Source organism: Nansenia antarctica (assembly GCF_963989245.1).
Source record: "Nansenia antarctica genome assembly, chromosome: 5".
Classification (NCBI taxonomy): domain Eukaryota; kingdom Metazoa; phylum Chordata; class Actinopteri; order Argentiniformes; family Microstomatidae; genus Nansenia; species Nansenia antarctica.
The window spans coordinates 387,254-411,878 of NC_137690.1; the positions used below are offsets into that span (position 1 = coordinate 387,254).

The 24,625-nt window shown below is 42.4% G+C and overlaps 2 protein-coding genes across 2 annotated transcripts; both read left to right on the forward strand.

Annotated features, from left to right (window-relative positions):
- Positions 1 to 1,104: 1,104 nt before the first annotated feature.
- pierce1 (piercer of microtubule wall 1) lies at positions 1,105 to 19,471 on the forward strand (the record flags this gene model as incomplete). Its single annotated transcript, XM_080532870.1, has 3 exons — positions 1,105 to 1,331; positions 15,041 to 15,119; positions 19,373 to 19,471. 3 exons carry the CDS (start codon positions 1,105 to 1,107, stop codon positions 19,469 to 19,471), a joined length of 405 nt encoding a protein of 134 aa, XP_080388996.1.
- On the forward strand, positions 7,705 to 11,693 carry LOC308158610 (uncharacterized protein; the record flags this gene model as incomplete). Its single annotated transcript, XM_080532267.1, has 4 exons — positions 7,705 to 8,008; positions 8,923 to 9,003; positions 10,106 to 10,249; positions 11,584 to 11,693. 4 exons carry the CDS (start codon positions 7,705 to 7,707, stop codon positions 11,691 to 11,693), a joined length of 639 nt encoding a protein of 212 aa, XP_080388393.1.
- Positions 19,472 to 24,625: the final 5,154 nt, after the last annotated feature.

Genomic DNA, 24,625 nt, shown 5'->3' on the forward strand with positions numbered 1-24,625 from the left:
CCTTTAGCAAATTATGTCAATATTCACAAGTTTAATACTGGATATGGTTACCCATGATGCTTCATACACACAGCAGAATCATGTTGAACACGAAGACTTCAGTAGAACAGTTGTAATTGTGAATAAAATGTCAAATACATGAAACAAACCAACATTGTATGTTGTATATAGGGCTACCTAGTACTAGACACCTATTATGATGAACATAGTAACACAAGATTGGAAATTGACCAAAAATAAAATCAGATTTACTTTATTTGGCCAAGTATTTTGCACATAGGCCTACAGGAAATTGACTTGGTGAGGTTGGTGCATAGGACATAACACGTTTTTGGTTTGTTTGACTATGATTGTTTGACTATGATTGTTTGTCTATGATTGTTTGTCTATGATTGTTTGTCTATGATTGTTTGTCTATGATTGTTTGTCTATGATTGTTTGTCTATGATTGTTTTAACCCAATAAAACTGAAAATACATTATCATTGTCCCTTCATTTTGTTTATAATTTGAAGTTGCTATTAACTAGTATTCATTAATTATTAAATGCGAACAGCCTAAGATAATGTGATAATGACATTACAAATATTTTTTGCAGAATCATTGTGTTATGGTTCCATTATCAGCTGATTACGGTATATCTCATTAGTTAGATCATTATTTAGGACACTATCCTCTATCCAAGCAATGTTCAGCAGCATGTCTGTGTTAGTTTGTAGACAGTCAGACAGTTTATTTGTCTGTTAGTTTGTGTTGTTTTCTTCATTTTTGTTATTATGACATTGCTGCAAATTTACATTGATATTGTCTGATTGTTGCGTTGTTGAGGAGTTGCTTACCATAACGAATTGCATTACATTGTGTCCTGTATATTGTGTCAAATACATTAACATTTGTGTCTCATAATTACAACGTTTGGAGGAAAAGTGCTATACAAATAAACGTTTTTATTTTTTTTAAAAATCAAAAAAATCGAATCAAACGAATGCGGAATGAGAGGGGGATGACGTCACCGCGCTAGTAACAGTGTTGGTAGTAATCATAGCAACCGTCCATAGCAACCGTGGTTGGTTCTGTCTGTTTCTGGGTTCCTATCTTCACCACCATGGACACACAGCATGTCCTGGACCCTGGTCCCTCAGATGAGAGAGTCCTGGACCCTGGTCCCTCAGATGAGAGAGTCCTGGACCCTGGTCCCTCAGATGAGAGAGTCCTGGACCCTGGTCCCTCAGATGAGAGAGGAAACACGCACATTAAAACCAGCGATGTTTATAAGGTGGACAAGAACCTGCCAGAGCGCTTCAACAACCCGCAGTGTTTCCATGGCTACAGGTGAGTTCCAACCCCAACCCTGAAGTTGGACAAACTCAATTAATAATATCCGAGTTCACTACATAGAAACGACTTCATGGTGATAACCAGGTCCAGTGTGACAGAGGAGTGAGGAGACAGAGGCAGTAAGAGAAGGAGATCAGGGAGATCAGGGAGATTGGGGCTGGAAGAAGAATTACATTACAGTGTTTTTGTTTTCTTTTGAAAAACAATGAGTGAGTAGCTTACTACTACTATGTTTACTATAACCTCCTCATCTGTATCTCCAGCCTCCAAAAGCGCGTTTATTTCACTTTATTCTCGTCTTTATTCTCCATGTTTAACAGATTTGACAGGATAATCAACATTGACAGAGTTCACAGTCCCACTGTCTCCATTCACATGTAACATGTAAAACAGTAATAGTTGGTCACTGGATATTAACGCACTCCGCAGTCCTTGTATTCCTTGTCCTTGTAAAAAAAAAAAAAAGCAGTAGTTTATTGTCCGTATCCAAACGACACCCATATATCCAAACGAAACACAGGTAAGAAAAACTGGCCAAGGTCCAGCGGGTCTGGGGTCAGAAACAGTGTTTGACCAAACTAACCTGTTTCCATCGGCCCAGGTGCAACTCATTGATTTCCTATGACAGTGAGTTAGGCATAAAACATTCATCATGAAATAACCAAACACGTAACATAAAACATTCATCATGAAATAACCAAACACGTAACATAAAACATTCATCATGAAATCTAAATATAACTCAAAAGCATGAAACATAAATCACCCAAAGCAAAAGTCTAAAGTAAAAATGGTTATGACATCATACACCATAACCACTAATGTGGCTGAACTGCCACCAAGCTGCTGCATATTCTGCATTTAAACCGATGAACGACATGTTGAGGATCTACTCCCCGTAAACAGACATAGATAGATACAGACATAGATAGATATAGACATAGATAGATATAGACATAGATAGATATAGACATAGATAGATATAGACATAGATAGATATAGACATAGATAGATATAGACATAGATAGATACAGACATAGATACAGACATAGATAGATACAGACATAGATGGGTCATTTTTTAAATACGGTGCCATTTGGACTTCATAACTTGTGAAAAATAAATTGTTGATTTATCTATATTTTAATGTTCTATTATATGAAGGACATATCTAGCTTGCTGAAAAACATAGTGGTCGAGCTCAGGCACCTAAATTTTATTTTATTTAGAATACCCTCTGTAGTTGAATAGGGCGAGTGTCTCCAGAACAGAGTGGACACATAACAGGGTGGACACTAACAGGGTGGACTTTTTGAGTTAAAGTTAGCCTTTAGCCTGCCTGTGTTAGCATAATGCATAGAATGACCATGAATACTTGATGAGGAATCTAATTTGCACTAAATACTTTTTTTTTTATTATTCAATTTGATTGATCTCCTCAATATTTAGGCATAACAGGGTGGACACGTTATGGTCAACCACATTAAACTCACTGGATAAAAACATAAAAATCAGATGGTAAAAGAGGTAGAAAATCACACAGCTTACCACATTTGAAATCCCCTCCACTGATGTGATGTCACCTCATGAGAGTGATGTGATTGAGAAATATGGTTTTCTTTTAAAAGGGACATTAACACAGAATAACAGGATGGACAGTGATCGCAGGGACAAGCAATATTGTAAGCAAAATCATAATTTTTTGTACAAAATAAAAAAAAAATGGATAAAAACTATATTTGATTTCAATAGATATTGATCAGGAAAATGAAATAATAATAACATATTTGGAAATGTATATGTTTTTAATTGTTATTTTTGGGATTGAAGTTGAATGAACGACACTGGGGACATCCCAAATCCCATGCAAAATCAAATTTACATCTTTAACCAAAGCTTTTAAAATGTAGAAAACAACAACATAGAAGCCCATATCATTGTATTCATAATAAATAACAATTGACTATACATGAAAAACCTAATGGAATTAGTATTTGTCCAAATTTAGACAAAATACAACATGATTTAGTACTGGGGACGGAAAAGTCACCGTATAAAAAAAATGACCCAGATAGATACAGACATAGATAGATACAGACATAGATAGATACAGACATAGATAGATATAGATATAGATACAGACATAGATAGATATAGACATAGATAGATATAGACATAGATAGATATAGACATAGATATAGACATAGATAGATACAGACATAGATAGATATAGACATAGATATAGACATAGATAGATATAGACATAGATAGATACAGACATAGATAGATATAGACATAGATAGATACAGACATATATAGATATAGACATAGATAGATATAGACATAGATAGATACAGACATAGATAGATATAGACATAGATATAGACATAGATAGATACAGACATAGATAGATACAGACATAGATAGATATAGACATAGATAGATACAGACATAGATAGATATAGACATAGATAGATACAGACATAGATAGATATAGATTGATTGATTGATTGATTGAAAACTTTATTAGAAGATTTGCAGAAGTAGGTACATGAAAGTACATATTACATACAAGGTCAACTAACAGGATAAAAACCCAAGAAAGCCACTGGCTTATTTCAATTGGGGTCCTTGATTCTCAATTCATCGTTACATGTAAGACAGACAAAAAAGAAGGATTGAAGGATAGGTCTGAGTGTCTCATCCCCCCCATGGTTTGGAAATGCATTATGGTAGTTTATGGCATTCTCTGAATGAAGGTTTTAGCATTGTAATAGGGTTTTCACCATGAGCAACTATGACATTTCCTCATAGCAATTGCACTGGCACAAGGGGGGTTCTTCGCTTATACAAGTAAAACACCTATTACTCCAATACATTTATTTATAATACAGTAGGAACCTAACTGCATCCACAGGAAATTGCTGTACAGTTTCCCATGTACTGTAATGCTTGAGGAACTATAGCTGTTGATATTCTATGATCCCCAGCAGTAAACACCATCCATGGCCTTCAGAGAAAGAGTCTTACTTAAAATAGGTTTCACCCTACACCTTTTAACTCCCTTTTTGTTTAAAGGGGTACCTCACTTTGTTACACCTTATAGTCAGATGATTCTGTACCTTGAAGGTAGTCTATGGGCCAGGATAAACTATTGTTCTTTAAATAGCCATTACTAACTAGGCATGTACCCAAATACGAATATGTTATTTGTGAAAACACAAACACATTTGTGAAAACACAAATAATGAGATGGAAAGAGATATAGATTCTTCCCGAAGTTGCTCGTTATTATTCTGAAAAAAATCCATGATTGACATGTCTGTGTGCAGCCATTCTGTTTCTTCAAACTGATTCAGATAAAAATTGCCATTCTGTTTGCAACATCGGATTTTGATTTCACTAACTAGTTTAATTTGCACTATTCTGTATGGTTACATACTAGAGATGCACTCTTCTGTATGGTTACATACTAGAGATGCACTCTTCTGTATGGTTACATACTAGAGATGCACTATTCTGTATGGTTACATTATTGTTGGATCACACTCTATGAATAGAAATCGTCTCATATGGAGATACATTACTGCTGATATTATTGCAAATAATTTAAAAAAACACAAAGCACACATACTGTATAATTGGCTTTTCACATACAAACACCTCTTGATTTGTATTTGTAAAACATTCTTTTAATAAATACAAAATTATTTGGAAGTATGGATGAAGATTTGTGAATAACAAATGTGCCAACAAATGTCACAATGTGTGAATAAAAACATAGCAGTAATGAAAATCTTTTCAAAGCTTTGAATAAAAGCACTGCTTTCTCACGCTTATGTATATATATATATATATATATATTAGTGTTGTTCCGATACCATTTTTTGATCCCGATCCCGATACCGATACCTGACCGTGCAGTACTTGCCGATACCGAGCACCGATCTGACACCACGGCGCCTGAAAAAACAAAACAAAAAAATATAGACATAGATAGATATAGACATAGATAGATACAGACATAGATAGATATAGACATAGATAGATACAGACATAGATAGATATAGACATAGATAGATATAGACATAGATAGATATAGACATAGATAGATATAGACATAGATAGATACAGACATAGATAGATATAGACATAGATAGATATAGAGATAGATAGATATAGACATAGATAGATATAGACATAGATAGATACAGACATAGATAGATATAGACATAGATAGATATAGAGATAGATAGATATAGACATAGATAGATATAGACATAGATAGATATAGACATAGATAGATACAGACATAGATAGATATAGACATAGATAGATAGATATAGACATAGATAGATATAGACATAGATAGATAGATATAGACATAGATAGATACATAGATAGATAGACTTTATTTGTCATTGTTACAGTACAGGTACCAAACAACGAAATTTAGGAAAGAGTGAACATATAAAGGTAATTAAAAACACAAAGAAACACCAGTGTGGTCGCCCCCCGAGCCTCAGCGTCTAAGCGCGCGGCCATCTTGGGATAGATATAGACATAGATAGATATAGACATAGATAGATACATAGATAGATATAGACATATTTGATTGATTGAAAACTTTATTAGAAGATTTGCAGAAGTAGGTACATGACAGTACATATTACATACAAGGTCAACTAACAGGATAAAAACCCAAGAAAGCCACTGGCTTATTTCAATTGGGGTCCTTGATTCTCAATTCATCGTTACATGTAAGACAGACAAAGAAAAAAAAAACTAGTACTATCTACAAGATAATACAGACAAATAACTATTACTATCTACAAGATAAAAATACATCCATCATGGTAAGAACAATACAACAAAACATCAGGTATGTACAGCGGGTAGGACAGGTGGGGACATACACCACAGGTGGGGGCGGGGGACAAAACACAAAGTATGTACAGTGGGTAGTTCGGGTCTTTTAATCTGATTTTTGATTTAGAGGGTCCAGTTACGGATTGCAGCCTCCTGTAAATGTTTTTTGAGAGTGGTTTTGAAGGTGGGCAGTGTTTTGCACTCCTTTAAGATTATAGGAAGGGGGGCCCCACGGTGGTGTAGCGGTCTAAGCACTAGCCACTAGTGCATGCTGCCCACCGGGGACTGGGTTCGAATCCCAGCTCGCCAGATCCGGATATGGCTGGGGCACACACGGGGAACGGCATATTGGGCGGCCGCTCCCGAGGGCGGGTATAGGAGTATTTCCGGACAAGGATCCGTCGCGCAACACCGCCCCCTAGGTGCCGGAATAACGGTGCTGGGCTCGAGGAGCCAGTCAGCTAGTCTGCCTGGCGCCCTCCTCTGGGACTGCCGGCCACGGGGTCGTGCGGCGGATCCTATGCAATAGGCAGGGGTTGCTAGGTTGGGTTCAATTGGCTACCAAATTGGGTGAAAAAGGGATAAAATCTGAAAAAAACAAAAAAACAAAAAAAAAAGATTATAGGAAGGGCGTTCCACATTTTTACTGCATAGTTTGCAAACGAGTTTAACCCCTTGTTTGTGGTGCAACGCGGTTGAACGTGGTTCGTGGAGCTTCCTCTGGTGTTGTATGTGTGGACGTTGTTCACTTTTTGGAAATATGTTGACAGGTACTTGGGTGTCTTTGTGGTGTAGCGTATCTTGAAGACCAGGCCCAGTGCAAGCTGCTGCACTCTGTCAACTACTCGTAGCCAATCAAGGCTCAAAAAATGAGCAGCGGTTAGATGTGTCCTAGGGTTGAGGCCTAGCAGAAGCCTAACCAGTTTATTTTGGGCTGTCTGGAGTCTTGTTTTGTGGGCCTTTGTGGTTCTATAGTACCATGATGTTACGGCATAGTCGAAGTGACATTGAATGAGAGCTCCTGATAGGGTCCTCAGTGTGTTTTTACTGACAAGTGAGGATATCCTGTACAAGAATCTAGTTCTATGGTTCACTTTTTTGATTACTTTTGCTGCCATTTTATCTCCGGAAAGATTTGCCTCTAAGATGGAGCCCAGGTATGTAATATCCTCTTTTCTTGTGATATTAATGTTGACAAACATAGATAGATAGATACAGACATAGATAGATACAGACATAGATAGATATAGACATAGATAGATATAGACATAGATAGATATAGACATAGATAGATACAGACATAGATTTGGACAGAAATCTCTCTAATCTGTCGTTGAAACCAGAGCAGATTTCCAGAGCGTATTTACGAACACACCCAATACATCCAGCAGATGGCAGTAGAGCTGGAGCTGCCGTTAAACCCGACAGAAGAAGAAGAAGAAGACATTCCCCGGATATGACGTCATGGCTCTGTGTAACAGAAACAGCAAAAAGTAACATGGCGGCCAAGAAGAAGAAGAACCGCCACTGGACCCGCGGGGAGACCCTGGGCCTGCTGGCCGTGTGGGGGGACCCGCGGTACCAGAGGCAGTTCGACCAGACGGTCCACAACCGCGCCGTGTGGGAGCGCATCCACCGCGACCTCCTGCTGCGCTGCCCCTCCGTGCGCGCCTTCGGGGGCTGGCCGCGCTGCAAGGAGCGGCTGGACTACCTGCGGAGGAAGTATCGCGACAGCCTGAAGCCCGGCGCAGGCGCAGACCCCGCCAGGTGTCCCTACTTCTCTGAGCTGGACGCGGTCCTGGGTGAGGCGTGATTGATTGATTGATTGAAAACTTTATTAGAAGATTTGCAGAAGTAGGTACATGAAAGTACATATTACCTACAAGGTCAACTAACAGGATAAAAACCCAAGAAAGCCACTGGCTTATTTCAATTGGGGTCCTTGATTGGGGGCGTACACACACACACACACACACGCACACACACACACACACACACACACACACACACACACACACTACTCACACACACACGCACGCACACACACACACACACACACACACACACACACACACACACACACACACACGCAGACGCACACGCACACACTCTGTTCTAGGTGAGGCTAACACACACACACACACACACACACACACACACACACACACACACACACACCCAACCACACACACACACTCTGTTCTAGGTGAGGCTAACACACACACACACACACACACACACACACACACCCAACCACACACACAGTTAGACACACAGTCCATGTTGGCCAGCTAGATAGCAGTTAGCTTGTTAAGTTTAAAGTTTATTGTTATTATTGTCACATTACACCAGTGTATGACAGTAACATTTCTTAGGCTTCAGTTCCTGACATCGCAGCACAAGACAATAAGGCGACAGGCAATAGTACAGGTGACAAATAAGACAGGATACAGTTAGTAGTATCACACACACACACACACACACACACACACACACACACACACACACACACACACACACACACACACACACACACACACACACATACACACAGGATACAGTTAGCAGTATCCAGACAATTTTCAGACAACTAATAAGGCAACTAGGCATAATTCAATAAAAAACAATTCTTAGCAATTTCTCTATCGTTTATTGAAATACAACATATCTCCTGTTGATCTGTAGCACAGTAGGGTAACTTCACTGTTGTCTTCAGGTTTCCCACCTATGCACCCCGAAGACGTCAAGATGGAGAACGGCAGGAGTTCAGAAGATGAGGGACATTGTATCGAGTATTGTAAGTACAACAACATCAGTAATGAATGAATGAGTCGCTTCATGACCACACGACCAAGGTCGGTGGAATGTGTTGCCAGTACAGATGGAAAGGCTCAATCCAGCAGTGTCAAAACATCAAACACACACACATTATTACATAACACATGACTATCACAATGTACACACGTAACCACAAGACAAAATCATAGTCAATATTTACAACTTACAAAGTGCCGTACATGTGGCAGGGTTAGTGCAGTGAGTCAGGTGTTGAGAGTCCTTATAGCAGAGGGGAAAAAACTGTTTTTGAAACGGGATGTTTTGGTGGCCAGGGATCGGTAGCGCCGTCCAGAGGGCAACAGCTGAAACAGGTGGTGAGCAGGGTGGGAGGGGTCAGCAGGGTGGGAGGGGTCAGCAGGGTGGGAGGAGTCAGCAGGGTGGGAGGGGCCAGCAGGGTGGGAGGGGTCAGCAGGGTGGGAGGGGTCAGCAGGGTGGGAGGGGTCAGCAGGGTGGGAGGAGTCAGCAGGGTGGGAGGGGTCAGCAGGGTGGGAGGGGTCAGCAGGGTGGGAGGAGTCAGCAGGGTGGGAGGGGTCAGCAGGATGGGAGGAGTCAGCAGGGTGGGAGGAGTCAGCAGGGTGGGAGGGGTCAGCAGGGTGGGAGGAGTCAGCAGGGTGGGAGGGGTCAGCAGGGTGGGAGGAGTCAGCAGGGTGGGAGGAGTCAGCAGGGTGGGAGGAGTCAGCAGGGTGGGAGGAGTCAGCAGGGTGGGAGGGGTCAGCAGTGTGGGAGGAGTCAGCAGGGTGGGAGGAGTCAGCAGGGTGGGAGGAGTCAGCAGGGTGGGAGGAGTCAGCAGGGTGGGAGGAGTCAGCAGGGTGGGAGGAGTCAGCAGGGTGGGAGGAGTCAGCAGGGTGGGAGGAGTCAGCAGGGTGGGAGGAGTCAGCAGGGTGGGAGGAGTCAGCAGGGTGGGAGGGGTCAGCAGGGTGGGAGGAGTCAGCAGGGTGGGAGGGGTCAGCAGGGTGGGAGGGGTCAGAGATCAGATGTAGATGTTAAAGCGTCTCTGTAGCTCAATGCAGAACCATCGCAGCGTCACGTGGTCAGTTCTGCTCTGCGTTGTTCGTCCTCAGTGGTTTCCTCTGGGAGTCCTGAGACGCCGGCGAGCCCGTGGAGGGAGAGTGACGCTGAGGACGACGCCTCCAGCCCAGCTTTCACTGCCTCCCCCCCCCCTCCCCCCCCTCCTCCCCCCCCTGCTGCTGAACACAAGCCACAAGGTGGGCTCTCATGTCTACTAACGTTCTGGTCAATTCTGTAAGAATCAGGTTATAAAATTATTATTATTATTTTTTTTTAAAAGGCCTTTGACTGTTGAACCTGTTCTTGTGATTTATTTTGTGTTTTTAAAAAATATATGTTTTTAACTTATTGGGCCAGTTTCACAGACAAGGCTTAGGCCTAGTCTTGGACTAAAAAACACTTTCAATGTAAAATCTCCACTCAAGATGCTTTTTAGTCTAGGATTAGGCTTAAGCCTTGTCTGTGAAACCGGCCCATTGTGTTTTTAGGCTGTTTTTGTTTTTTTAACTCTGTAGTACTCTGAGATTCCTTTGAATGAAAAGTGCAATACAAATAAAATGCATTATTATTATTATTATTATTATTATTATTATTATTATTATTATTATTATTATTATTATTATTATTATTATTATTATTATTATTATTATTATTATTATTATTATTATTATTATTATTATTATTATTATTATTATTATTATTATTATTATTATATGGTTAGCTGTAGATACTTCGTTGTCAAAGATTCTGTGTACACACACACACACACACACACACACACACACACACACACACACACCCAACCACACACACAGTTAGACAATGTCCATGTTGGCCAGCTAGATAGCAGTTAGCTTGTTAAGTTTAAAGTTTATTGTTATTATTGTCACATTACACCAGTGTATGACAGTAACATTTCTTAGGCTTCAGTTCCTGACATCGCAGCACAAGACAATAAGGCGACAGGCAATAGTACAGGTGACAAATAAGACAGGATACAGTTAGCAGTATCACACACACACACACACACACACACACACACACACACACACACACACACACACACACACACACACACACCCAACCACACACACAGTTAGACACACAGTCCATGTTGGCCAGCTAGATAGCAGTTAGCTTGTTAAGTTTAAAGTTTATTGTTATTATTGTCACATTACACCAGTGTATGACAGTAACATTTCTTAGGCTTCAGTTCCTGACATCGCAGCACAAGACAATAAGGCGACAGGCAATAGTACAGGTGACAAATAAGACAGGATACAGTTAGCAGTATCACACACACACACACACACACACACACACACACACAGGATACAGTTAGCAGTATCACACACACACACACACACAGGATACAGTTAGCAGTATCCAGACAATTTTCAGACAACTAATAAGGCAACTAGGCATAATTCAATAAAAAACTATTCTTAGCAATTTCTCTATCGTTTATTGAAATACAACATATCTCCTGTTGATCTGTAGCACAGTAGGGTAACTTCACTGTTGTCTTCAGGTTTCCCACCTATGAACCCCGGAGACGTCAAGATGGAGAACGGCAGGAGTTCAGAAGATGAGGGACATTGTATCGAGTATTGTAAGTACAACAACATCAGTAATGAATGAATGAGTCGCTTCATGACCACACGACCAAGGTCGGTGGAATGTGTTGCCAGTACAGATGGAAAGGCTCAATCCAGCAGTGTCAAAACATCAAACACACACACATTATTACATGACACATGACTATCACAATGTACACACGTAACCACAAGACAAAATCATCTCAATATTTACAACTTATAAAGTGAGAATATATATATATATATATATATAAAGAGAGATATTTTTTTTATTCAAAAAGGCCTTTGACTGTTGAACCTGTTCTTGTGATTTATTTTGTGTTTTTAAAAAATATATGTTTTTAACTTATTGTGTTTTTAGTCTAGGATTAGGCTTAAGCCTTGTCTGTGAAACCGGCCCATTGTGTTTTTAGGCTGTTTTTGTTTTTTTAACTCTGTAGTACTCTGAGATTCCTTTGAATGAAAAGTGCAATACAAATAAAATGCATTATTATTATTATTATTATTATTATTATTATTATTATTACATGGTTAGCTGTAGATACTTCGTTGTCAAAGATTCTGTGTACGTTAAGTTATTTCTGAGTGAATTTGCAAAACAGTAATAAAAACAATATATATTTTGTTTTCGTAGCGCATTGCCATGGAAACGGCAGAGAACCCCAGATAATGGAGGCGCTGGACAAGGTCCTGGACCGCCTCACACAGAGCGACAACAGCCACGCCTATGAGAGGGAGAGGCTGGAATGGGCGAAGGAGGTGGAGAGAAACAGAATAGAGGTGGAGAGAGACAGAATAGAGGTGGAGAGAGACAGGATGGACCTGGAGAGGAAACGCCTCGACTTTGACATGAGGAGGATGGAGGCGGAGGACAGGAGAGACAAGGAGAACCGGGAGTTCATGATCCAGGTGCTCCAGTACCTGAGGCCCCAGGGCCCACCTTTTACTGCCCCTGATCACCCCCCTTCTAGCCCACCTCACCCCTCTAATCACCCCTCTTCTGCCCCCCCTAATCACCCCCCTTACTCCCCCCCTCACCAAGGCCTGTCAGCTGAGAGGATGGACTGTACCTCCACAGCCCCTGGACCACCACACCCCCCAGACAGCAACTCCTGAGTTGTGGCAGTCCACTGTCAGGGCTTCACGCCACCAAGGAACCGTTCACCTTCTGGAACCTCAGAACCTTGGTGCTGTCTGGTAAACCATCAGCGTTCATACCAGTGTAACCAGAACCATCAGCGTTCATACCAGTGTAACCAGAACCATCAGGGTTCATACCAGTGTAACCAGAACCATCAGGGTTCATACCAGTGTAACCAGAACCATCAGGGTTCATACCAGTGTAACCAGAACCATCAGCGTTCATACCAGTGTAACCAGAACCATCAGGGTTCATACCAGTGTAACCAGAACCATCAGCATTCACACCAGTGTAACCAGAACCATCAGGGTTCATACCAGTGTAACCAGAACCATCAGGGTTCATACCAGTGTAACCAGAACCATCAGGGTTCATACCAGTGTAACCAGAACCATCAGGGTTCACACCAGTGTAACCAGAACCATCAGGGTTCATACCAGTGTAACCAGAACCATCAGGGTTCATACCAGTGTAACCAGAACCATCAGCGTTCATACCAGTGTAACCAGAACCATTAGGGTTCATACCAGTGTAACCAGAACCATCAGCGTTCATACCAGTGTAACCAGAACCATCAGGGTTCATACCAGTGTAACCAGAACCATCAGGGTTCATACCAGTGTAACCAGAACCATCAGGGTTCATACCAGTGTAACCAGAACCATCAGGGTTCATACCAGTGTAACCAGAACCATCAGGGTTCATACCAGTGTAACCAGAACCATCAGCGTTCATACCAGTGTAACCAGAACCATCAGGGTTCATACCAGTGTAACCAGAACCATCAGGGTTCATACCAGTGTAACCAGAACCATCAGGGTTCATACCAGTGTAACCAGAACCATCAGCGTTCATACCAGTGTAACCAGAACCGTCAGGGTTCTCTTACTAACCAGCTGCTTCATTACTGGAATAGAAATGGCTTATGAAATTTGCGTTTGCGCATGTTTGCTGAGCATGGGAGGAAGATAGAATAATTACATTTTAGATAATTGTTTTGATCACTAATGATTAGATTTAGATTAGATTACATTTTGTCTCCTTCCTTCTTGCTGGTCTCTGCAGCCTAGAATATGACACACCCACTGATGATGTCATAGACACACCCACTGATGATGTCATAGACACACTGACGACGTGACTGTTCTACGTTCTGGTTCCTGCTGCGAATCAACTTTTCTGTGTCCGAACCAATTTATTTTTGGTTGGAACGCGCCGGCCGGTTCCAGACTTGTTGGTGTGAAAGCCCGATGTTTGTTTCAGTCAAGTCTGGTATCTGTATATTTATTTTTGTTATTATTTATATTTCATTTTATGTAAAGGTGAAACAACCTGAGTTGTTTTATAATAAAGTTCAAACTGATTTGTCAATTGAAAAGTTCTGAAATGTGCCTTTGTTTTAAGAGGTAAACTTGTTTTTTTTCTCCCACATTTTCTATACGTTTTATAACAAAATAGTTTGTTAACATTTTATATTTTAAAAAACTAACAACCAATGAAAGACAACACAGTTGAAGCTGAATGTGAATTGCAAAGTTCAGAAACATGAATTATGCTCGGCACTGGAAATAAATTGTTCTTTTGTCAATCTCATGTGTCTTGACTGGGTATGACCTTCTGACCCCTGACCCTGTCTTCACTCTGCCGTCTGAATACTTCCTGTAGATGGATTTACTATTGTTTCTGTTTCTACCATTGTTATGTTTAGGTTGGTTATTGTTGTGAGCAGATTGTTGGGGACCTAGCTGCACTCAAGGAGTCTGATATCAGTACCCCGACATAGCTGCACTGTTGAGACTAGCTGCACTGTTGAGACTAGCTGCACTGTTGAGACTAGCTGCACTGTTGAGACTAGCTGTACTGTTGAGAGACTAGCTGTACTGTTGAGACTAGCTGTACTGTTGAGAGACTAGCTGTACTGTTGAGAGACTAGCTGCATAAAGTGTCTCATTGCGCTGTCTACTGCTGTATTTTGTTTATACAGGGTTCCTACAAGTCACATTTAAGACCCTTTTAGACCTCTTTGAATATAATTTTGGACCTATTAATTTCAGACCTATCTTACCCTACCGGTAATCTCATTTTTTAGGCCTAGCACCTCATTTTCTAGACCTAATAACTGAGGCTTAAGACCCTTTTAGGCCTTATAAATCGGATTGCTTGATTTTAGACTTAACGGCTTTTTAAGACCAGCACGGGAACCCTGTTATATGTAAATGTATATATAAACAGATGTTGTTCTGTTCCAGTCAGAAGAGCAGCCACCCGCTCTACCAGACGTCTAACCGCGCCTACGGCAGCCAGGCGCCCACCGTGCATCAGATGCCTGTGAGACAAAACCTACATTATTATTATTATTACTATTATTATTATTATTATTATTATTATTATTACTATCATCATTATTATTATTATTATTACTATTATTACTATCATCACTATCATTATTATTATTATTATTACTATTATTATTATTATTACTATTATTATTATTATTGTTATTATTATTATTATTATTATTACTATCATCATTATTATTATTATTATTACTATTATTACTATCATTATTATTATTACTATTATTGTTATTATTACTATTATTACTATCATTATTATCATTATTATTATGTATATTATTATTACTATTATTATTATTATTACTACTATTATTATTATTACTATCATTATTATTATTACTATTATTATTATTATTATTATTATTACTTTTATTATTACTATTATTATTATCATTATCACTTTTATTATTAGTAGTATTATTACTTTTATTATCATTACAATCATTATTATTACTATCATTATTATTATCATTATTATTATTACTATTACTATCATTATTATTACTATTATTACTATCATTATTATTATCATTATTATTACTATTATTATTATTATTATTATTATTATTACTATCATTAATATTATTGTTATTACCATTATTATTGCTATTATTATTATTATTTTTATATATCATCATCATTATTATCATTATCATTATCATTATTATTATTATCCTTCTTCTTCTTCTTCTTATGATTATTATCATTATTATTATGATTATGATTATTGTCATTAAACATAGCCTAATATTACCGATATGGAAATGTGTGAAATGAACCTCAGTTGATTAGTTTGATCATTAGAAGTCATTTGCATATTGATGTCTTTGTTATGACGACCTCCAGTGGTCAGGTGACGTGATGCTGTTCAATCAAACGCCACGGGAGGATGCAGCCTCTGTCCTGAGATCCCTACACTGGCTACCAGTCTCTCTACACTGGCTACCAGTCTCTCTACACTGGCTACCAGTCTCTCTACACTGGCTACCAGTCTCTCTACACTGGCTACCAGTCTCTCTACCAGTCTCTCTACCAGCCTCTCTACCAGTCTCTCTACCAGTCTCTCTACCAGTCTCTCTACCAGTCTCTCTACCAGCCTCTCTACCAGTCTCTCTACACTGGCTACCAGCCTCTCTACCAGTCTCCCTACTAGTCTCTCTACACTGGCTACCAGTCTCTCTACACTGGCTACCAGTCTCTCTACACTGGCTACCAGTCTCTCTACCAGTCTCTCTACCAGCCTCTCTACCAGTCTCTCTACCAGTCTCTCTACCAGTCTCTCTACCAGTCTCTCTACCAGTCTCTCTACACTGGCTACCAGTCTCTCTACACTGGCTACCAGTCTCTCTACACTGGCTACCAGTCTCTCTACCAGTCTCTCTACACTGGCTACCAGTCTCTCTACCAGTCTCTCTACCAGCCTCTCTACCAGTCTCTCTACCAGTCTCTCTACACTGGCTACCAGTCTCTCTACCAGTCTCTCTACCAGTCTCTCTACAAGCCTCTCTACCAGTCTCTCTACCAGTCTCTCTACCAGTCTCTCTACCAGTCTCTCTACCAGCCTCTCTACCAGTCTCTCTACCAGTCTCTCTACCAGTCTCTCTACCAGTCTCTCTACCAGCCTCTCTACCAGCCTCTCTACCAGTCTCTCTACCAGTCTCTCTACCAGTCTCTCTACCAGCCTCTCTACCAGCCTCTCTACCAGTCTCTCTACCAGCCTCTCTACCAGTCTCTCTCTACCAGTCTCTACCAGTCTCTCTACCAGTCTCTCTACCAGTCTCTCTACCAGTCTCTCTACCAGCCTCTCTACCAGTCTCTCTACCAGTCTCTCTATACCAGTCTCTCTACCAGTCTCTCTACCACCCTCTCTACCAGTCTCTCTACCAGTCTCTCTACCAGTCTCTCTACCAGTCTCTCTCTACCAGTCTCTCTACCAGTCTCTCTCTACCAGTCTCTCTACCAGTCTCTCTACCAGCCTCTCTACCAGTCTCTCTACCAGTCTCTCTCTACCAGTCTCTCTACCAGTCTCTCTCTACCAGTCTCTCTACCAGCCTCTCTACCAGCCTCTCTACCAGTCTCTCTACCAGTCTCTCTACCAGCCTCTCTACCAGCCTCTCTACCAGTCTCTCTACCAGTCTCTCTACCAGTCTCTCTACCAGCCTCTCTACCAGCCTCTCTACCAGTCTCTCTACCAGCCTCTCTACCAGTCTCTCTCTACCAGTCTCTACCAGTCTCTCTACCAGTCTCTCTACCAGTCTCTCTACCAGTCTCTCTACCAGCCTCTCTACCAGTCTCTCTACCAGTCTCTCTCTACCAGTCTCTCTACCAGTCTCTCTACCAGCCTCTCTACCAGTCTCTCTACCAGCCTCTCTACTAGTCTCTCTACCAGTCTCTCTACCAGTCTCTCTACCAGCCTCTCTACCAGTCTCTCTACCAGTCTCTCTACCAGTCTCTCTACCAGTCTCTCTACCAGTCTCTCTACCAGTCTCTCTACCAGTCTCTCTACCAGCCTCTCTACCAGTCTCTCTACACTGGCTACCAGTCTCCCTACCAGTCTCTCTACCAGCCTCTCTACCAGTCTCTCTACCAGCCTCTCTACTAGTCTCTCTACCAGTCTCTCTACCAGTCTCTCTACCAGCCTCTCTACCAGCCTCTCTACACTGGCTACCAGTCTCTCTACCAGTCTCTCTACCAGTCTCTCTACCAGCCTCTCTACCAGTCTCTCTACTAGTCTCTCTACCAGTCTCTCTACCAGTCTCTCTACCAGCCTCTCTACCAGTCTCTCTACCAGTCTCTCTACCAGTCTCCCTACCAGTCTCTCTACCAGCCTCTCTACCAGCCTCTCTCTACCAGTCTCTCTACCAGTCTCTCTACCAGTCTCTCTACCAGCCTCTCTACCAGTCTCTCTACCAGCCTCTCTACCAGTCTCTCTACACTGGCTACCAGTCTCTCTACCAGTCTCTCTACCAGTCTCTCTACCAGTCTCTCTACCAGTCTCCCTACCAGTCTCTCTACCAGCCTCTCTACCAGTCTCTCTACCAGTCTCTCTCTACCAGTCTCTCTACCAGTCTCTCTACCAGCCTCTCTACCAGTCTCTCTACCAGTCTCTCTACTAGTCTCTCTACCAGTCTCTCTACCAGCCTCTCTACCAGTCTCTCTACCAGTCTCTCTACCAGTCTCTCTACCAGTCTCTCTCTACCAGTCTCTCTACCAGTCTCTCTATACCAGTCTCTCTACCAGTCTCTCTACCACCCTCTCTCTACCAGTCTCTCTACCAGTCTCTCTCTACCAGTCTCTCTACCAGTCTCTCTCTACCAGTCTCTCTACCAGCCTCTCTACCAGTCTCTCTACCAGTCTCTCTACCAGCCTCTCTACCAGTCTCTCTACCAGTCTCTCTACCAGCCTCTCTACCAGCCTCTCTACCAGTCTCTCTACCAGTCTCTCTACCAGTCTCTCTACCAGCCTCTCTACCAGCCTCTCTACCAGTCTCTCTACCAGCCTCTCTACCAGTCTCTCTCTACCAGTCTCTACCAGTCTCTCTACCAGTCTCTCTACCAGTCTCTCTACCAGTCTCTCTACCAGCCTCTCTACCAGTATCTCTACCATTCTCTCTACCAGTATCTCTACCATTCTCTCTACCAGTATCTCTACCAGTCTCTCTACCAGTCTCTCTACCAGTCTCTCTACCAGCCTCTCTACCAGTCTCTCTACCAGCCTCTCTACCAGTCTCTCTACCAGCCTCTCTACCAGCCTCTCTACCAGTCTCTCTACCAGCCTCTCTACCAGTCTCTCTCTACCAGTCTCTACCAGTCTCTCTACCAGTCTCTCTACCAGTCTCTCTACCAGTCTCTCTACCAGCCTCTCTACCAGTATCTCTACCATTCTCTCTACCAGTATCTCTACCATTCTCTCTACCAGTATCTCTACCAGTCTCTCTACCAGTCTCTCTACCAGCCTCTACCAGTCTCTCTACCCGCCTCTACCAGCCTCTACCAGCCTCTACCAGCCTCTCAGAGAATTGAATTCAAAATCCTCCTAATTACATACAAATCACAAAATGGTCTTGGACCAAAAGACATATCAGATCTCCTCCCACCCTATATTCCCGCAAGGTCCCTAAGGTCAGCTGAGACTAATCAGCTAATCATTCCAAGAGTAAAAACAAAACACGGTGCAGCAGCTTTCAGTCACGCTGCCGCATGCTCCCCCCCCCCCTTCCTCCAGACAACGTTTAACGGGAGTCAGCGGAGGTTCTCTGAGCACATCCTGAAGGCCGGCATGTTCCGCCACTACGGCTTCAACACGGCCCTGGAGAGACCCTGAGACCCCCTCCACCACCACCACCACCCAGCAGGGGGCGCTGCCACCTCCACCACCACCTCCACCCTCAGACCTCCTCCACCCTCAGACCACCTCCACCCTCAGACCACCTCCACCCTCAGACCACCTCCACCCAGCAGGGGGCGCTACCACCTCCACCCTCAGACCACCTCCACCCTCAGACCACCTCCACCCAGCAGGGGGCGCTGCCACCTCCACCCTCAGACCACCTCCACCCTCAGACCACCTCCACCCAGCAGGGGGCGCTGCCACCTCCACCACCACCTCCACCCTCAGACCACCTCCACCCTCAGACCACCTCCACCCTCAGACCCCCTCCACCCTGAGACCACCTCCACCCAGCAGGGGGCGCTGCCACCTCCACCCTCAGACCACCTCCACCCTCAGACCACCTCCACCCTCAGACCACCTCCACCCTCAGACCCCCTCCACCCTCAGACCACCTCCACCCTCAGACCACCTCCACCCAGCAGGGGGCGCTGCCACCTCCACCACCACCTCCACCCTCAGACCACCTCCACCCAGCAGGGGGCGCTGCCACCTCCACCTCCACCTCCACCCTCAGACCACCTCCACCACCACCTCCACCCTCAGACCTCCTCCACCTCCTTGTCTTGTGTTTTTGTTGCCGTTTCATTTGAATAAAACATGATCAGGAACCAGCGTCTGTTTCATCACAATTAACACGCATATATTTATATATATATATAATTTTATTTAGGTATAATTTGCATATTATTATTATTAATATTAGCATATTATTGTTATTACTAAATTAATAATAGTAATAGTAATAATAATAATAGTAATAATAGTCATAATAATAATAGTCATAATAATAATAATAGTCATAATAATAATAATAATAATAATAGTAATAATAATAATAATAATTGTTAGAGCCAAAAAGCTTTGTGTTATTATTTATGAAAAAACCTTTCTTGAATTGTATTTTGAAAGTGGTACTGTAGTATATTTTTACACATTAATAGCCTTCTTATATTCACGTATATTTTACACATATATTCACGTATATTTTACACATATTACACGTATATTTTTATTACTTCAAATACACTTTATTAAATACTTTTATTATTTCAATACAAAAGATCTCGGAAAGATCTTTTGAATTGTCGCGCATGCGCAGTCACACACACACGCATATGCACGCCCCCGAGGGTCTAGGCCAATCAGAGGCCTAGAAGGAAGGCTATAAAACTCTGTGCTCAAGGCTCGAGCGGCCTGATCTCTTGACTACCTTGAATCTCGTTGTGACTGTTCTAGTGTGCCTGTAATCTGAGGACCCGACCTTTTTTGAATAAATACTTTTAAACCTGGGCCAGGAGTTTTCACCTCTTCTTTTATCACTGAAACAGAGAAATATTCGACAGTACTTTGGCCTATCTATCTATAAGATGGATATTTGTAAAACCTTTATTTTGAAAATGGGTCTCGCTCAATATAAGGAAGTGATCTCTCCTTGCTTAGGTTTGATAAGTCCTGACACGTGAGGGTGCGACACAGTTTTTCAACCATCACGATAAACCACCACCACATTAGAAAAGATTTATTGTTTGGTTTGTTACAAGTTTTGTTTTGATAACTTTGCTTTTGAATTCCGATCGGGGATAGGCCCGACAGAAGAGACACACATACAAACAAACATTGACACACACGTACATACCACACCACACCAACATGTATTACTTTCGTTTGTTACTTTTTGGACTTTGGATTTTAAGACTACTTTAATTCATGAAAAGGTCCAGAGTTTCTTGTTGCAAACGGAGGAAGGACGAACAACAGGTGCGTTGAAACCAACACCCAATCATGCCAGGACGATGGCTAATTTGATAATTTTGATAGACATGATAGCCATCACAATAATAATAATAATAATAGTAATTGGGCGGGATGTGCTCCATGCAGGAGAGTCTGCAGCCTGACCAGCAGGTGGCGCAGTGAAACCACAGATAGCATAGCTCCTTCTGCTGCTGCTCTGCCTCCCTCCCGCTCTCCTTCCCCCTCCTCTCTCTGTCAGAGTGTGTGTGTGTGTGTGTGTGTGTGTGTGTGTGTGTGTGTATGTGTGTGTGTGATGTGTGTGTTTGTATGTGTGTGTGTGTGTGTATGTGTGTGTGTGTGTGTGTGTGTATGTGTGTGTGTGTGTGTGTGTATGTAGCGATTGTTGGAGACGTGCCAATGTTATATTACATCAAAGGTTTGAAAGGAAGAAGATTCTGTCATCCTCCCCCCTTCCCTCCTCCCTCCTCCCTCCCTGCCCCCCCTCCTCCCTCCCTCCCTCCCTCCTCCCTCCCTCCTCCCTCCCTCCCTCCTCCCTCCCTCCTCCCTCCCCCTCCTCCCTCCCTCCCCCTCCTCCCTCCCTCCTCCCTCCCCTCCCCCTCCTCCCTCCCTCCCCCTCCTCCCTCCCTCCCTCTCCCTCCCTCCCTCCCTCCTCCCTCCTCCCTCCCTCCCCCTCCTCCCTCCCTCCCTCTCCCTCCCTGCCCCTAACTACAATATAACTATAACTATAATAGGGTTAGGGTTAGAGAAGATCACCGGCGCCCCCCTCCCCTCTCTGGAAGAGCTGTACAACACACGCTGCCTCAGGAAGGCCTCCAAGATCTCCAGATCCACCCTGGGTACGAACACTTTGCCCGGCTGCCCTCGAAAAGGCGGTACAGGGCCATGGCCGCAAGGACAAACAGACTGAAGCTCAGCTTCTACCCCAGGGCCATCCAGGCCCTGAACACAGCAAAGACCTAGGTTCTGGGCCCTGGACAGTCTGGACGGATTGATGGCAGCTGCTGGATTGAAAAAATCAGGTGTAGTGCTGAGGCACAAATGTGTACATTTCAAGCCTGCAAACTGCGACACTTTAAATGAATGTGCAATAACACTATGTGCAATATGACAACCCTAGTCGTCTATCTGTACAGTATAGTATAGTGGATAGTGTACATAGCCTTTATTTATGTAAACCAGCTCCTTCCCTTCTTGTTTTTGTTGTTGTTGTTTTTTTCTTTCCTAGCACCAGGGGAGCCACCCCTCCTAAATTTCGTTGTTTGGTACCTGTACTGTAGCAATGACAATAAAGACCATTCATTCATTCATTCATTCATTCATTCATTCATAGAGTATAACTACAATATAACTATAACTATAACTACAATAGGGTTAGGGTATACAGGTGCAACTCAAAAAATTAGAATATCGTGCAAAAGTTCATTTATTTCAGTAATTCAACTTAAAGGGTTAAACTTAGATATTATATAGACTCATTATATGCAACGTGAGATATTTAAAGCCTTTATTTGTTATACATTTGATGATTATGGCTTACAGCTTATGAAAACCCCAAATTAAATATCTCAGAAAATTAGAATATTACATGAAATCAATAAGAAAAATGATTTTAAATACAGAAATGTCAGCCCTCTGAAAAGTATAATCATGCATATGTACTCAGTACTTGGTTTGGGCCCCTTTGCATGAATTACTGCCTCAATGCGGCGTGGCATGGATGCTATCAGCCTGTGGCACTGCTGAGGTGTTATGGAAGACCAGGATGCTTCAATAGCGGCCTTCAGCTCTTCTGCATTGTTCGGCCTCATGTCTCTCATCTTTCTCTTGGCAATGCCCCAAAGGTTCTCTATGGGGTTCAGGTCAGGAGAGTTTGCTGGCCAATCAAGCACAGGAATCCCATTCATCAGAGCAACGCATCCGGGTACTTTCCCCTCCCGTAATGTCCCCGCCCCTTTTTGGGTGATAGAAGAGTAGAAGTTTGACTGGCGGTCAATGGGAATTTCTGGTCTTTGCTCCTTTAATCCGATAAAATAAGAAAGCCGTAGTGCTTTTTAGATATTAGGAGCCCAAATCCGATGGCCAGTTAGGCAAACTATTATATAGTGTCATTGCCGATCAATGATCGACGTCGTTATATAGAGAAAATTAATGAAATAGGGGTTGATTCATCAGAGCAGTCATACGTCATCTCCCTGTCATCAGGGATTTGTAGTTGTAGTTAAATATCTCACAGAGATATTTAATTTGGGGTTTTTATAAGCTGTAAGCCATAATTATCCAAATCAAATGATAACAAATAAAGGCTTATAAATATCTCACTTTGCATGTAATGAGTCTATATAATATTTAAGTTTAACCCTTTAAGTTGAATTACTGAAATAAATGAACTTTTGCCCGATATTCTAATTTTTGGAGTTGCACCTGTAACTACAATAGGGTATAATATTCAACGTTTTTTTTGTGCCATTTTCTCTAAGAATATCCTTCTACAGACACAGACCTCCTCACCCTGCTCCTTCCACAGACCTCCTCACCCTGCTCCTTCTACAGTGTCAGGGTGTGTGTGTGAGGGTGGTAACCATGGTAACAGACCTCCTCACCCTGCTCCTTCTACAGACCTCCTCACCCTGCTGACCTCTGAATGACCCCTGACCTCCTCACCCTGAGGATAGAAAGCGCAGCTTCTCTGCTTTCAGGAACCGTTGGAATTATTTCGATAGCACATTTAGTTGAGGAATTACGGTAATATTCAAACACGTGTAAAACAAGGTTTAAAAGAGTATCGCAATTCGTTTTTAATTTCACAGATTTTAATCTTCTCATATTTGTATTGTGTTACAACCGGGCTCTGGGCCATAACACACCATATGAACACACACACACACACACACACACACACACACACACACACACACACACACCATATGAACAGGATATAATTAAGAATTTATTAGAAATAACCTAGGCAATTTAAGACAATAATCCAATGAGGTGTGATAATCAGTAGGTCAGTAGTGTAAGTGAGTGGATGCAGTGGAAGGTATGGTGAGGAGGGTGTTGGCTGGTGTAAAACAACATAACAAAAGGAACAAATGGTGCTGGTGGAGAGAGAGAGAGAGAGAGAGAGAGAGAGAGAGAGAGAGAGAGAGAGAGAGAGAGAGAGAGAGAGAGAGAGAGAGAGAGAGAGCTGGAGACTGGAGCCTCCTTTAAGCATCTGCCCCTAATCCACCTGGGTACCTGGACTAAACAAAGGTTAGTAGGCCAGAGGGCCGTCACAATTGATAATTAACTGCATCGCGATGCATCGTTACATCCCTACTCATCATTGGT